Source organism: Salvia miltiorrhiza, unplaced genomic scaffold (assembly GCF_028751815.1).
Source record: "Salvia miltiorrhiza cultivar Shanhuang (shh) unplaced genomic scaffold, IMPLAD_Smil_shh original_scaffold_350_2, whole genome shotgun sequence".
NCBI lineage: Eukaryota > Viridiplantae > Streptophyta > Magnoliopsida > Lamiales > Lamiaceae > Salvia > Salvia miltiorrhiza.
In genome coordinates, this window is record NW_026651531.1 from 103,006 (window position 1) to 119,607 (window position 16,602).

Sequence of the window (16,602 nt, forward strand, 5' to 3'; positions counted from 1 at the left end):
GGATGAGAAGAAGTGATGCTAAGCCAGGATAGGCAATAGCAGATTCAAGGAGATCGAGATGACAGATTAGAGCAGATAATGTTTTCCACGATAGCAGACTGAGATGACGACTAGTATAGATGTAGCATCGTCATAGTATTAGGGGATGTTTTATTTCCGTTATGCCCCGCAATTAGTAAGAGTTCTCGAAAGAGAAAAATTTCTTATATGTCTATATGACGATGACCAGAGAGTCTCTATGCTTGAGTAGAGTTTTGAGCTGATGTTGCGATGATAGACATGAAATATGTCTTTGACGTTGAGTTATGAGAATTGAGAAAATAGTATGATGTTGAGTAAGAGTCTTATGATTTGTGAGTTATGAGAATTAGTTCTAAGGTTGATATATGTTCTCTTAGACTTTTGCCAACAAGAGAAACCGATTGAAGAAAGAAATAGAGTTGATGATATGAGATAAGGCAATAAAACCGTAGCTGAATACGAACGTCAGTTTCGCGACTAAGTACGGTATGCCACATATCGAGAAGAGATGAATGAGAAGATGTCGAAATTGTTTCGATCAGGTTTGAGACAAGAGGTACGAGACGATTTAACGAGTCAGAGTGCGGTTATGTGTACTGAAGCATAAAATAGAGCATTTGATATAGAACTGGCAATGCAGCCAGAGAACACGATTTGAGCTTCAGCACCCCCAAACGAGTTAGAGCACTCAGACGTGCAATCCATCCTTTTCTGGACGAGGGCAACAAGGAAAGAGAAAATGGGACGACTGAAATGAAGGTCCCAAGAAGCCGTGGCAGAGTCAGAATGCGCCACCGCGATATCAAAACCGAGACAAACATCCTTTTTATTGGCCCAACTGCCCCAGCAGCAGTAATCCCTCGAGAACTGTGAGGGATATCGCCTTGTCGAAGAGCAATAAATTACATCTAAGAGAATGCAAGATGAGACAGAATAGCTATTACACCTGCGGAAGGGTCGGGCACTACTCGAACCAGTGTCCGAATCGTCTGCAAAGTGGAAGCGGAGAACGACCGAGTCAGTTTCGGCCGCAACTCAAAAGCAATGGAGGGAACTCTACCGCTACCTCCACCACAGCAACAACAGCCAGCCTACCGACCACATCAGACAAGAAGGCAACCACCAGCCCCGCAGGCGAATCAACCGCATCATCAGAGACTGTTTGCGCTTGAGTAGAAAGCACCAGACAAGAATAGAAGAAATTTGCCAGATATAGGTGAGTTGAAAGATGTGCCCATAGTATTTTTTTGTTCGACACCGGATGTAGAGTCTGTTCCACAACCTCTAAAGAGTAGCCACACCCATAGGCAGAATTACTACGGTTTCATCCGTGTGCCTTAACTTAGAATTCGAGTTAAGATCGATTAAGCTCGATGCTAGAAACCTGAGATTGATGCCTATGTGGCACTTGGATATAATTTTGGAATGGACTGGTTAGAAAAGAAAACCATGTGAAGATACAATGCAAGGAGAGACGGATATCTTTTCAGCCACCTGGCCAAGAACCTACTTCCTTCATTGGTATTGAGAGAAAATAGAAGAAGACACCGATCATCTCGGCACCACAAGCAAGAAAGCTCTTGTGGAGAAAAGATACAATCGCGTATGTTGTATATCTGAACCAGAGAGAGACGAATCCAAGGCAAACGTTGATGACGTGTCAGTTGTACGAGAGTATAAAGACGTTTTTCCCGAGACTTTACCGGGATTACCCCAGGCCGAAAGCTTGAGTTTACGATCGATTTAGAGCCTAGCGCCGTACCGACGTCGAAAGTGCCGTATAGAATGGCCCCCTACAGAGTTGCGAGAGTTAAAACTGCAACTACAAGAACTTCTAGATATGGGTTTCATTCGACCCAGTGTTTCCCCGTGGGAAGCACTAGTTCTTTTTGTTAAAAAGAAGGATGGAAGCTTGAGGTTGTGTATCGATTATCGAGAGTTGAATAAAGTGACGTTAAAGAATAAGTATCCGTTACCTCGAATCGACGATCTGTTCGATCAACTACAAGGAGCAAGTACTTTTTCAAAGATTAACTTGAAAACGGGATACCATCAGCTGAAGATACGATCGGAAAATATTCCGAAAACGGCATTTCGTACGAGATACAGACACTATGAGTTTATAATAATGTCTTTCAATTTGACGAATGCCCCGACAGTATTCATGGATCGCATGAACCGCGTTTTTCATGAATACCTAGATAAGATCACGTTAGAGAGATTGTGAGTCGAGAAGTTTTATGCGAGTTTTGGCTTAAAGAAGTCAATTTTCTTGGCCATAGTGTTTTGCAAGAGGAATTGACGTAGACCCAGCGAAAGTTCAAGCGGTACAGGAGTGGAGATCGTCAACCACATCGCATGAAATCCGCAGTTTTCTGGAATTAGCAGGGTATTATCGACTTTTTATTTACGGCTTTTCGAAAATCGCTAAGCCATTGACGTACCTGCTAAAGAAAGAAGTCAAGTTCGTTTGGACGGACGAATGCGAGCGAAGTTTTCAAAAGCTGAAGAAGAGGTTTACTATTGCCCCAGCTTAGCTGTTCCGAAAGCGGATCAAGAGTATGCAGTTTATACTGAGGCATCGAAAAATAGTCCAAGATGTGCACTTAAGCAAGAGTGAAAAGTTATAGCGCATGCTTCGCGACAACAGAGACCACACGAGATGAGTTATCTAACGCATGATTTAGAATTAGCAGCCGTAGTGCATGCTTTAAAGATCTGAAGACACCATCTCTATGGAGTACGGTGTGAGATATACACCGATCATAAAAGTCTCAAATACTTATTTGAGCAAAAAGATCTGAACATGCGACAAAGAAGATGGTTAGAGTTAGTGAAGAATTACGATTGTGGAATAAATTATCACCCTTGAAAGGCTAACGTTGTAACTGACGCGTTAAACAGAGAGAATTAGGGAGAGTTGGGATTTCTCCTTACTCGAGAAGAGAACCTAATCAAGGAATTCGAGAAGATGAATTGGAAGGTAGTAATACCACCACAAACGATAGAAATAGTAATTTCTGCACTGAACGTTACGCCTGACTTACGATCGAGAATAGTCACAGCATAGAGAGAAGATGAGAAGATAGAAAGTTTGTGAATAAAGATTCGAACCAAGAGAGTAGAGAATTATCAAGAGACGGCAGATAATGCCATTTTGTTTAAAGAGAGAGTGTGTGTGCCTGATAAAGAAGAGTCGAAGAACGAAATCACGAGCGAAGCTCATGATACCCTTTACACCGCGCATGCGGAAAGTATGAAAATGTGCCAAGACTGAAACGACGCTTGAATAAGAGAATAAGAAGCGAGAGATGGCATCTTTCGTAGAAGAATGTTTGACGTGTTAACACGTGAAGGCGCCACTTTGGCAACCTTATACGACTTACACCCATTAGAGATTTCCACAATAGAAGTGGAACCACATAGCCATGAATTATGGCATCGATTAGCAAAAATCGAGAGAAGAAAATCCAACAGTTGAGTAATCACTGTTAGATTCTTTTGACGTTAGAAACGATGTTTGTGTAAGTTTTCCCCATCTCAAGGAGTATGTTATTTTCAAGTTAAAGAAAAACTCAAACCGAGATATATAGGACCTTATGATATATTATAGTAAGTAGGCCATGTAGCCTATAAACTAGCGTTGCCTCCGAGCTTCGCGAACGTCCATGACGTTTTCCATGTTTCTCAATTGAGAAAGTACGTGTTTGATCCAAAACACGTCATCCATCAAGAAGAAGTGTCCCTGGAACCAGATTTGAGCTATGAAGAGAGACCTGATGCTATTCTGGACCGGAAGATCCAACAATTGAGGAACAAGTCGATTCCTTTGGTGAAAATTCAATGGACACATCACAGTCAAGAAGAATCAACATGGGAAGTTGAAGAGAAGATGAAAGAGAAGTACCCAGAGCTTTTTCCCAAAGGTGAATAACTCAAATTTCGGGACGAAATTTTTTTAAGGGGGGTGGGATGTAACACCCCGTACTTTTCCCTATGTTGAGAAATAGTGTCTTAACACTAATGAGAGTACTGAGATGTCGAAATACGAGACTTTTTTTATGAGCAGATAAGACAGATTGTCTTTAAATAGAGTTATGAGGGAATAAACCAATGATAGAGTTAGAGTGAAGAGATTCGAGAAATGAGTTGATATAGAGATGCTGATTGATTTGAGCTGAGATTTTATTTTATTTCCCACTACCGGGAATAGAGTTACCGGATACCGAGTTATCAGAGATTGACTGACCTATTAAGAAAATAGGAATAATGAGTTTGACATAGAGTCGAGGAAGAAAGAGTGAGAACCTTGATGAAAAGAGTCGGTCAGAGAGACGTCTAGTTTGTTTGTGTTTGCCGACTGCTTTGATGTGATGATATGTGAATTTACGTGACTGATTGATTATGTGATTTCTGTGACGTGTGTCATTATGACCAAGCTATTATGATTTTTATTTGAGACCTTAGCACTTGGAATTTTGATTAAGTTTCCAAAGCAAGTGCGGTTTATTTTTACCGAGAAATCGAATGATGTCGGTTTATGGAAATTTTTCCAAGCATAATATTTTTTAAATTATTTTTCCTACGATGAGGAATATTAAAATTAAGTGAGTGCACTAATATTAGTGCTATAATTATTTTATTTGATCACATGAATAATTATGCTATGGTATTTTATTAATGAGTAATATTTCCATAATTATTGTGGTTATTATTTAGTCACCCTTCTCACACTATTATTTTAATTTCCCAAGCATGTGACTAATTACCAAAATTTACCAAGTGGATTGATTGAGAGAGTAGAGATTGAGAGTGTAGAGATTAGAGAGAGAGAGATCAAGATTTCCTTAAGATCTCAAAATCTTCACAAGATCATCCAAATCAATTCATATCTCTCAAAGTAATTCTCTCACTTCTCCTACACACCATTTTCGGCCATCACCCCTTCTCCCTCATCTCTCACTTTCCACCATTTTCCCCCATTGAAGAGACCTTCGGAGCTTCCAAAAATTATACAAAACACATCAATCCACTCCAAAATCTTGCCTAAACACCTTCAATCTCCTTGGATTCAAGAAGATCATTGAAGATTGGCTTCAAGGCTAGAAAGAGAAAGTTTGATTGTTGGTGTAAAGTTTGGGTAAGTGATGTATAAATTCATAGATATGACTTGTATGAGATTGTATGTGAGTATTCTTGAGAGATTGAAGCAAGAAATCACCCATCCCTTGTTTTTGAAATTTTCGATCAAATGGGTCTTCAACCCTTCAAAAAAATTTCTTCTTCTTTCCTTGAATTGGGGTGAGAAAAGTGATCTATGTGATGTTTGGTGATGATTGATGTGTGTTTTGAAAAGCTATGCTTTGAGATGTAAAAATCGGATGAGTTTAGTTTACCCCAATTTGGGAATTTTTGAGTTGATGATTAAAGTGATAAATTGATGATGAAGATGAGTCCATGAGATGTATATGATGATGATTGATGGAGTAAATTGAGTATATGATGTCAATTGATGATTTTGATATGAGTTAGTTTAATAAAATTAGGGATATGTGAATCTATGCTCTAACTTGTTAATTGATGGATTATATGTGAGATAAATGGGTTAAAATTGATAGATCTATGATTGGATTAAAGATTCATGTGTGGTTATAAATTTCAAAGAGGTTAGTTTAATAAAAATTAGGACTTTCGTGTCTATGTGTCTATTAAGTGATTTAGCTTAAGATATATGTTTTTGAGCATGATAGTAGTGTCTTTTTATCTTTGATTAAGTCTATTATTGGCTAAGTAAATTTTTTACTTGAGTTAGTGTGAGTTTTTGAGTTATGTGATGTAAGAGGTCATACATGAGTGTTTGAGTAATTTTGAGCATGAGAATGAAAAGAGAATTGAATTGATGCGTTCGTTGAAACGTTTCCCTTGAGATTTGAGTTAAAATGTAAAAGAGGAGAGTTAATTTGAGTATGATGAGTTTTATAATGTGTTTGAATGTTTGTGAGTGTTATATGTGTTTAAAATGAGCTTTGATTGGTTTTCTTTGAAGGGATGTTGAGTTGAGCATTTAAAGAGTTTGAGATGAGATTTTGGTGATTTTCGTAGGCCACTGACCTACTGTGATCGACGGTTTGTCGATGTCAAAAAGCTTTGAAAATTTTATAGCAAGTCTCTACATGAGTCTTGAGAAAATCGGAAAAATTTCAAGTCATTTGGACTTCGTTTACTACTTTTATAAAATGAAAAATCGAAACTGCACATTACTACCGAGAATTTCAGAGAACAGGGGAAAGAGTCATTCATTTCAGTAGCTTCCTGTGTGATCTAGCTTTCCAACTTTTTATGGTATTAACCTTATTGTGTTATCTAGATATCCACCAAATTGGAGCCCAATTTGACATCATTTACTATTTTTCAAAAATCAAAGTTTTCGATTGCTCAAAACTGCCGAATATGGTAGATCGTGGTAAAAACGACATAACTCCCAAACCACTTGGAGTTTTCGACTCTACCTTTTTTAATATATGAAACTAGACTCGAAGACCTTTCTTTTGGTATGAGTCTCGAGTCCAGGAGATGTCGGAGTCAGAGCAGGTTAATTTTTGAAGTTGAGTCAGTGTATAAACAGAGCATGTTTTGATGATGTTTGATTGTATTCTCTTATGTGCCTTACGTGTTTGTGTTGCCTATGTGTTTGAGTGAAAATTAGACGAGTCTTATATGAGAGATAAATCGAGACTTAGAACCATGATTTTCTTGAAATCTATCCTTCAGCTTAAGGATTTGAGATGAGTGGAGAGTCTATATAGAGTTGAATAAGGAGATAGAATATGAGATAGAGCAAGAGTTAAGACATGAGATTTGTTAATGAGTTTCTAATCGAGATTCATTTTATGACATGAACCTTCGATGATGATGATGATCCCTGAAGACACGAGCAGAGCAAGGAAGTAAGTAACTCCGCTTTGACGGGAGAATTTGAGTAAGGTCTTCAGGTGGGCAATATTTTGAGTATATGTTCATCATATGAGCTTTCTAAAATTATTTGATGATGTTATGAGATTAACAAATGTTTTGAGATAAATGATGTTTGAGAACTGTTTGACTTGCCAATTTTTGATGATGAGCTTGTATGATACCCTCTACTGATGAGATGAGACGAATTCGGTCGTGCCACAAGCGGGATTTTGTGCACAGAGGTGACTGTGAGCCGTCTTCGGGTCGGCCGGTCACGGTACTTGAGAGGGAGGCCTACTTCTCAGTACCTTAATTATAATGATGAGTTGTAGATGCGGTACATACATGTCGATTACTTTGTCTACAGACACTTATTTATGATGTTGATTATGAAAACTGCATGCACAGATTCAATTATGCTAACTTATTTCTGTGTATTGTTGAGATGTGGCAAGCTTCAAACTTATAGCTCTAGGAGCACTTTTCTTATTTTTCGGCATTTGCCCACTGAGTATTATGTACTCACGCCCTGCATGTATTTCTAAATGTGCAGGCTAAGCAAGGAGTGAGATTGGTTTGGTGCTGGTGGGGGATCGTTAGATGACGTATTTACTTTATCGTATTTCCTTTTTATCGATAAATTCTTGATGTGGAGTTACTTTGAATACGAATCAAGTAATATACTCACGGTTATGTGTCTTCATACATATAATCGGTTCGCCTTTTGCTGCGATACTCTGCATATTATGTTTCCTTATGAAAAATAAGCTATACCTGTTTTGTTTTCGTTTGTGAAATTCCTGATAATTAAAAAGTTATAACGGCGTTGACGATTTTACCCCTGGGGTTCATTATGATGATTTTCCTTAGCATTCTTTGATGCGAGCTTCCGCTTGATGTTCGACCTATTCTTCTTATCTTTTATTCTTTTAAAAATAGTCGTATCGATACTCGTATCCCACTATTACTAGTGTCGGGAATCGGGCTGCGACAAGTCCCATCCGATCATAGCTTCCATCATCAGCTCTCTTTTTGATGTTGCCAAAAAGGGGTAAAGTCAGAAGTCAGAAAGAAACCTTCCCTAAGGTTGCTCCTGTCCCTTCTTTCTTGACTGAAGATGAGACTACAAAGGATCACCAGAAGTTATAAGGACGACGTTCCAGTAAAGACCTCAACTCAACGGAAAACAAGTGAGAGTGGAACAAGCTTAGGAACATGAAGACACGAAGACAGAAGATGAAGATCAAAAAGTTCAAAGGCGCAGCCAAGCAGACTGCTGGAATCCATGGGTTTCCCATGATGTTTTTGTTTTTATTTTGTTTACTCCAATGTAAGTCTCACTCTGTACCCCGACTGATGGCTTATCAGTCCATTATAAATGAAAAAGAACTTTTTTGATCTCAACCTGAAGACAATGACTCTTTGTCCAGGCTCTGATTATATTTTTCTGTCTTCTCTTGTCCTGTTTTAGAACTGTTTCGTTCTTAACTCTAAGTACAAGTTTTTAGGTTCTATTGTTAAGGGGGAACTGTTTTCACCCCAGTTTAGAACTTGTGCTGTGAGTTCAGTCTTTTTGTTGTCTAGAACTGCTGTATGTTTCACCCCAGGGGAAATTGTTGGGAACCCTGTGGAATATCCTAATCCTTGTTTTGTTGATACCAAAATTCATAGGTCTTAATTGTAATAGACTAGAACAGTTTTTGAACTCAAGTGTTAGAGTTCGTTTCTAGTTTAGTATGCGGTTCTGAAGACTGAAGATTGAAGGACGAAGGACTGAAGACTGGAGATACCAACTGAAGTATCAGTTGAAGAATCAGTTTGGAACTGATTTCTTAATGCGTGCCACAGACTGATACTAAAGTCAAGTATCAGTTGATCATTCTTCCTCAGACTGATCTTCCAACGTTCAAAGGAAGCCACGTACTCACAAGAGTACAGCCGTATTAAATGCAGAGATCTCAGGATCTTATCTCTGCAGAGGTCATTCATATTTGGTGGTTACTTTATCAGAGACATCATGCCTGTCCCTCAAGAGAGCCGTTTCCACCAGACAAGGAACCTCGAAGATTAAAGTCTTAGCCCAAATTTGAATTGCTCTCCAACGGAAGAAATCTTGAGGACGCTCTACGCCAACGGATCTATTCAAGAGTTCTCCTACAAATAGCGCTCGAGGATCAACTGCTGATTACATACATTCTCTTAGACCTTAGGCAAACCACTGTTTACCCAGAAGCCAAGGTCAAACTTGCTACAAAGAACTTGCTCTTTGCAGTATAGTTGGCACTCATTCAAACTTCCTTTCCAAAAGAAAGATTTAAGTGTTTTGAGTGATTCGGAGGTCAGAAGGGTTTTCTGTCTCTAAGAGTCTTAGTGCGGGTTGTGCTAAGCAAGAGAAATCCGACGCGAGTGAAGCGTGGGTACTGAAGAATGGTTTTCTTCAGTGGTACGGTTGTGTGCACCTGGAAAGCACACGGTTTGGTTTGCAGTGCACCTGTTAAGCACTTGCGGAGTGGATTGTTGGTCTGATCAACCGACCGTGGATGTAGGAAAGGGTTTTTCCGAACCACGTAAAAGTCTTTGTGTTGTTTATCGCTTTCAGTTTTACATTCCTAATTGTGTTGTTTCAATTGATAAACTGAATACTGATTAACGGCAAAGAGAAACCTAAGACCAACAACGTGCTCTACCGAGGCTATTGCGAAACTAAGTTTATTTTCCGCTGCGTATGATATCAGTCTGACTGATCTATCTTTTGATAGTCAGGAAGAGTGTTATCATCTCTGTTTTAGCAAACTCGACTGAAGCTCATAAGTGCATCAGTTAAGCTACAGAAGCTTAACTGATAACTCCTTACTGAAGAGCGTTCAGTATCAGTCGTCAACCCTGTTTGGTCAAAACTGTTTTCAGTCAACAGGTGTCTTTTTTGCGTGCAAAGTTTCGTTTAGATCTCTATCTTGAGATCCCTCTGATTGAGGATTTTGTGAAAATAGCCCATAGGTGTATTCCCCCCCCCCCATACACCTATTCGAGACCCCCCGGGACCTAACACTAATAATACCCTAATTATTATTATTTTTCATCTTTTCACCAATTTTAATACTAATTATAAGACTATCTTTTTCAACAACCCATCTTAACCTAACCTTTTAATAAAAAATTATTTTCTATTACGTTTTATCAATAATCTACTTCAACCTAAAATATATTTTATTATACTATTATTTATTGTTATATATATTTTAGGGGTAATTGCCTGTAAATGCCTAACGTTTACACGGAATTGGTTGTTGCACCTTTTTTTATTTTTTTACTTTTAAATACCTAACCTTTCGTTTTTGTCTCGAATTTGTCCGGTGATCGGTTTTTTCTCATGCCGGCGCCGGAATTGACACTGTGGCAGCCGGATTGGATGAGGTGGCAGCCGAAAATTGACACCTAAGCATATTTATTATATGTGCAAAAAAATTTTAAAAACAATAAAAAGAAAATACATATCATCATCATCTTCCCCAATCTTTCATACTTCCAAACCCTAATTACCTCCTCCATCCCCCAACCCGCCGCCACCGGCGACGACGCTCGTACCACCACCACCGGCGCCTGAAACCCTCCAGATCGACTCCCTCTCTCTCTCTGGTCTCTCCAATTCGTGCCCTAGATACCCAGCTCACCACCAATTCGCGTCGCCCCTGTCGCGCCACCACCACCATCGCCAACACCACCAACAGGACGGTACCCGCCGCCCCTCGCCATCGTCGCCTACACCAGAGATCGCCATGAAATCGCTGCTTGAATTCACCAAGAGCCGAGGGGTCAGGATTTGAAGGCGAATTCATCATGCAGGGCTCGATTTCACCAAATCGCCATGAAATTGCCGATTTCAGAGGCTAGATTCGAGATGTGGGGAAGGGGAGGGCTGACGGGGGTCTTGGGAGGGAGAAGAGGAAGGCGAGATTAGGGAAGGGGGAGGGCTAACGGGGTCTGGGGAGGGGGAAGGCCGACAAGTTTTGGGAATGGGGAAGGGGCGGCGCACGGCGGGTGCTAGCCTGGTGGCAGGCGGCGGCGGCGGCGGGTGGGGAGAGAGGAAGGTAGGGTTTGGGAGTTGAGGAGGTTAGGGAAGATGAGGTGGTAGATTTCTTTTATTATTTTTTTTCAAGTTTTTTTCCACATGTAATAATTGTGCTTAGGTGTCAATTTCCGGCTGCCACCTCATCCATTTCGGTTGCCACAATGTCAATTCCGGCGCCGGCATGAGAAAAAACCTGATCACCGGATAAATTCGAGACAAAAATGGAAGGTTAGGTATTTAAAAGTAGAAAAATAAAAAAAGGTGCAAAAACCAATTCCGTGTAAACGTTAGAAATTTACAGGCAATTACCCCTATATTTTATAATTAACATGTCATGATAATAAGGGAGAGAATTGATTGTTTAAGGTTGGTCTGTGCACTATGCACATGACAGGTTATTCATTTTATTTTATTTTTGTCTTTTTATTTTTACAATTTTTTTGTCTTTTAGTTACAACTTTTGACAACCGATTGTGAATAATTGTAGTTTAACAATTTTTCACCACTTCTAATACACTCAACAATTTTGTCTTAAAACTCGTGTCTCTCCCTCTTAGGAAGTTATTTGGGGGGACAAATGGAGTATTAATAATCTCAACATTTACTACGACAGTATTGAAAATGTACTACAATATTATACAAAACAATATCGACTAAAAAATATTATTATATATAATTAATACATCGCATATAATATGTATTAATAACATGCAATTATCTAAAATATTTTTATATCCATGTTCAATCTCAACAGTAATATCTGGTAATTAAGTAATATCTTAAAAAGGCAAAATAAAAATATATGTCGTCATATTGATTAATGTTTGAACTAATTTACAATTTATAAACTCGTACAAATCTCAAATATAATTAAAAATAAATGATTTTACAACTCGTTCTCGTCCTGAACTCGTATAATAATGCTTTTCTAATTTAGATTCAAAGTTAAGATTGTGAATATTATTGAAACATAAAAATTGTAACATATGTTTAAAGAAAATTATAATATTAAAAACTATATACTTTTTGAATAGTTATATTGCTTTTATTACATCAAGTCTTAGAATTCCATGAATCATCAGCGTAGCTATGCTCTAGAGCATTTTTCTGCGCAGATTTGCAACTCTAATCAGCGCTGCTCTGCGAGGTTGGTTAGTATCTGGCGACGGCGTCTCACCGGCCGAAACTTTTAACCTCTGGTTTCCCTTTGGGGTGTTCTCGAATGTGGGGTGTTTCCGGCGAAGGCGTATAACCGGCCGGTAAGCTACCCTTTTTCGTGTGGTTGGTTGGGTTGTGGGTTGTGGGGTGCTCACGGCGACAGCGTATAACCGGCCGTGTAGCTTTCCTTCTTTTGGTTTGGGTTGGCAGTTTGGCGACCAATTGCCTTCCGAGCTGTTTGGGTTTTGGTTTTCGTGTGGTTAGAGTCGGGATTGTTTGGGGACGATGGTTAGGCCGGAGTTTCGGAAACTTTTTCTTCCGCTCTTTCCTTCTTGCTTTTTCGCCTTTTAGACGGGTACTCTTTTTCCTTTTTACGGTTTTTCCCTCTGGGTTTTCCGTAAAAAGGTTTTAATGAGGCTCGGCCCTTAGTCTGCTTTCTTGTGCTTTCAAGGGTTTTTTCAGGTTTTTTCTTTTCTTTTTTTTAATAAAATCGCAATTTAATAAGAATTCCATGAATCAAATATTATGTGTACATATAATATTTTCAAATAAAATAAAAATTATATTGTGTAAAAAATGAGAGAGATGGAAGAAAAGTGTATTATTTTAACACTTCTAGCTTGTATAAATTTCTTAGTTTAAATCTATTATTTACGTATTATATGTCAAATTAAAGCTCTTGCCACGATATTTAATTTGATATGTATATTGAATATTTTTTTATTAACTAAAAAATATTTTTGTTGGAAAAAAGCAAGATAAAAATGATAATAAAAAAGTAAAAAGAAATAAAGAAATTTCTATGTTTAGTTTGAGATTTCCATATTGAAGAGATTTCCATGTTTAAATTTATGCTAAAGGCTCTAGAATTGTAGAGATTTGAGATAAAGCTCTCTCATAGTACTATGTAGGACCTAGGATTAAGGAGAAGTCAAGAATCCCAAACCGTATTATATAACGATGATGATGATGATGATGTAATTGCAAATATTTTGAATAACGTTAAAATTGAAACTAAATACACCATCAACATATTTATCTACTAAATATGGTCTTCAAAGCTGACGAAGATTCGGGTATGTACAGCCAAAAAGATGTAAATCTCCTCACTTATAAAGACCACAAGATGGATTAAATATGTTAGTTAATCCGCCATGAATGAGATCATGAAACAGAGTTCAAATTTCATTCCTACAACAGCATAACCTCAAAAGAAGCTAATCGATTATGCTCCAACTGGAATGAGATATGCCCATATATCAGTGAGACAAGGGAGTATTCTTTGCTCTGTTTCTCTCCGGGGTGAGACTTCAAAACGTCCCAAAAACCAACCACAGTGCCACTGGGCACATTCATTCGCCAGCAGATTTGTCCTCTTTCATATCCACGCCGAGAACCCTGCAAGACTTCTTCTTGTCTCCACTCTCCGACATACTCACCGGTGTAGATTCAGCAATGGGATAGTCCCCCCTCTCATCAACATCGAGCTTCAAGTAGGAACATGGCCGCTCCTCAACTTCTATATTGCTCCCGGTTTCTTGTCCGGGACCAAGCTGCATTTCAAATTGAGACAGCCCTACAGGTTGTGTCCTCATTTGGACAGAACGTAAAAGAGCAGCCCGTCTCAAGTCAGCTGAGTGGCATATGTCACTGGGGGATGACGGGAAACGGCCCTCAGTATCGGAACCACGCTGGCAGTGGCGAGACTGTGGTGAAGCTGACGAAGAAATGATGGGTCCATGGGAAGGATATGAAGTGGTAGCAGGTCCTGGCACGAAGGGCTTTTGGCACCTATAAGGAGATACAGGGCTAGTGGGAGCACTCTCGGGCTGCGAAGAACAAGTGTTCGTTGAACTCTCGTAGTACCTCGAGTCGTCTGAATCTTCAGACATTGGTGAATACTGTACAGAAGTCTCATCCCTGAAATCAGATATGACCAACAAAATCAACTTTCGAGGCTGTGGATACATTGACTTTAATTAGCCTCAGCAATCAATCAATATTCTCACAAAGAAATCATCATACATCAAGATGGGGCAACACTTAATCGATCCCTTAGCATTTTAAAGTCTTCTCGAAGGGTATTAATTCCTACTCCAACTGTCGCCCCCTACCTTCTAATGATATAGTTGATTTCTAGTTGAAAGTCATCCAAATCGAAATAGGAAAGGTCAGAGTCACACCTTACAGGATCATCAGAAAATTCATCTCGTCTTCTCGAAGGATATTACTACTTTGAATGTCTTGTACTACCTACTAATGATTTAGTTGCTTTCTAGTTCAAAGTCATCTTCATCAAAATTTGAAAGGTACAATCCAAATAGCATAATTTTTCTCATTCTAAAATGCATACTCAAGACACATGAATGAGTAAAATTATACTAGTGTCAACAGTTCTCGTCTCTATGCATTCTTTTAATTCTATTCTACCAGTGGCAGGTTTCCCTCATGGCCAATCTCAGGTTGCTTGGATGCCAGACTTTGTGCTTTCTACACTCAATCATGTGACTTTACCAAACAATCACCCAATAAAACACGTGCTGTGAGCGTATAGAGTACCAACATGCTGTGAGCGTATACAGTACCAGCATGCTTGTATAGAAGAAACCATACTCACCTAAGATAGGGCATCATTATCTCAGACCTCACAGAAGAATCCATTAGATTGTCAGGTAGCGGATCTCCAACCGTCAGCCCATTCAAACTTGAAGCCATGATCTGAAAGAACCAGTTTTAGATGTAATATGCGCAAAGCCAAGTTCCTACACAACAAACAAATACACACAACATACAGCTCACTCGGAACCATAGCAAACAAGTGAAGGAGCATTCCAAATGAGAGATGAAACAACAAGTTCTCTTGACCGAGGGCATTGGTCAGATTCACTCTAGTTCTATTGATTGATTCAAACACAATGACAACTAATCTACTCCCCTATTAGCCACCTCTGACCACTACCATGAGTACACTCTAGTTAGACTAACCTAGGGCGACCTTTCTGTGACGGGGTCTTCCACTTCACTAACTAAGCCAACCCAAAGGCAAGAAATAATAGGAAAAAAAGGGTTACTCCTTGGTTTGTGTCCCCAACATTCAATGTTTTTCAAAAAATGTCCATAATTTACGTTTTAACTTAAAAAAAACTCTCAACTTTGTAAAAGTTTGATTTATGTTGCGCCTTACCGAATCTAGTGACCGAATAATAAATCGCCTAGCCAAAATCTGGCGAGGTGAATCACCATTCCATCCTCGGATTCAGTAAAGCGGGACATAAATCAAATTTTTTCAATGTTAGGGTTTTTAAAGAGAAAACATAAGTTGGATGCGAATTTCATTATCCGAAACCACCCCAAAAGGGGTGAGAAACAACAAGCGAATTCCCTACACCAATATCTATCTTCTGCCACAAAACAGTGGAAAGTGATATTGCCCCACGCCGATCACAATCTCAACACCTAAAACAAAATGTAACGAACATAACATTTTGAAAAATGTCACATACAAAGGCATAAAAATGCGAAAATAATATCCTCTCACAATTTAACTTCCCATCGATGCATAATTGAAAAATTAGATGTCCTGCTCAAACTTCCCAATCGATATACAATTGAAAAAACATATGTATTCAGAAGAACTCGTTAGAACATGCACTTAAGGAAGCTAGACGCGGAAACACGAAAAAGATACAGAAGAAAATTCACACCTCGCTAAGATACCGCTTGTGAGAGTTCAGATTATCAACGTAAACCTCATCTTCCGGATCTCTACCTCGTTTAGCGGTCGCCGCCGCCGGCGAAGCACCGGAGCTACCTTCCGGCCCCATTTCTCACAATAATTAATTTGTTTCACTCCCGTCACTTCATTACATCCCCCCAAAACACAAAAAAATAAAACTCAAATAAAATAATTGCAGCACTGCGACAAAAAGCAAATTTTGCATTTCACGATGAAAATAAGCAAAAGAAATTGGAAGAAGAGATTAAAAAATGAAAACGTAAAAGGGTTGGACAATCAATCGTTTACTTTTTTAACTGGTATGGGAATTTGGATTTTCATTTGATTTAAGTGAAAAAATTATGAACCCTCTCAAAACAATTAGTGAAAAAGTATAAAAATGAAATATATTTGCTTCCTGAAGTTTGCGGTATCCTGTCCCAGTTAGGGCCGGATCCGAATTTGGTATGTGGGTTGCTAATTGGGTAGGTTCAATGGGTCATGTTTGGATCCAATAGGCCCGTTTATTGTAATGGGCTCGTTTAGGGCTGCAGGGTTTGAGATTCATGCCAATTCTTTATTTCGTAAATTAATAAACAGCTGGTCTCCTGTGCGGCGGTCGCATGGGATGCGAATGGTTTTATCCAACCCGACCCACATCAACGTTTATATAAAATCCTTCAGT

The 16,602-nt window shown here is 39.0% G+C and overlaps 1 protein-coding gene across 1 annotated transcript; it reads right to left on the reverse strand.

Moving 5' to 3' along the window:
* Window positions 1-13,175: 13,175 nt before the first annotated feature.
* Window positions 13,176-16,311, reverse strand: LOC131004187 (uncharacterized). Its single transcript, XM_057930810.1, has 3 exons — window positions 15,907-16,311; window positions 14,820-14,920; window positions 13,176-14,122 (listed from the first exon to the last, which is right to left on the reverse strand). Exons 1-3 carry the CDS (start codon window positions 16,024-16,026, stop codon window positions 13,555-13,557), a joined length of 789 nt encoding a protein of 262 aa, XP_057786793.1. The 5' UTR covers window positions 16,027-16,311; the 3' UTR covers window positions 13,176-13,554.
* Window positions 16,312-16,602: the final 291 nt, after the last annotated feature.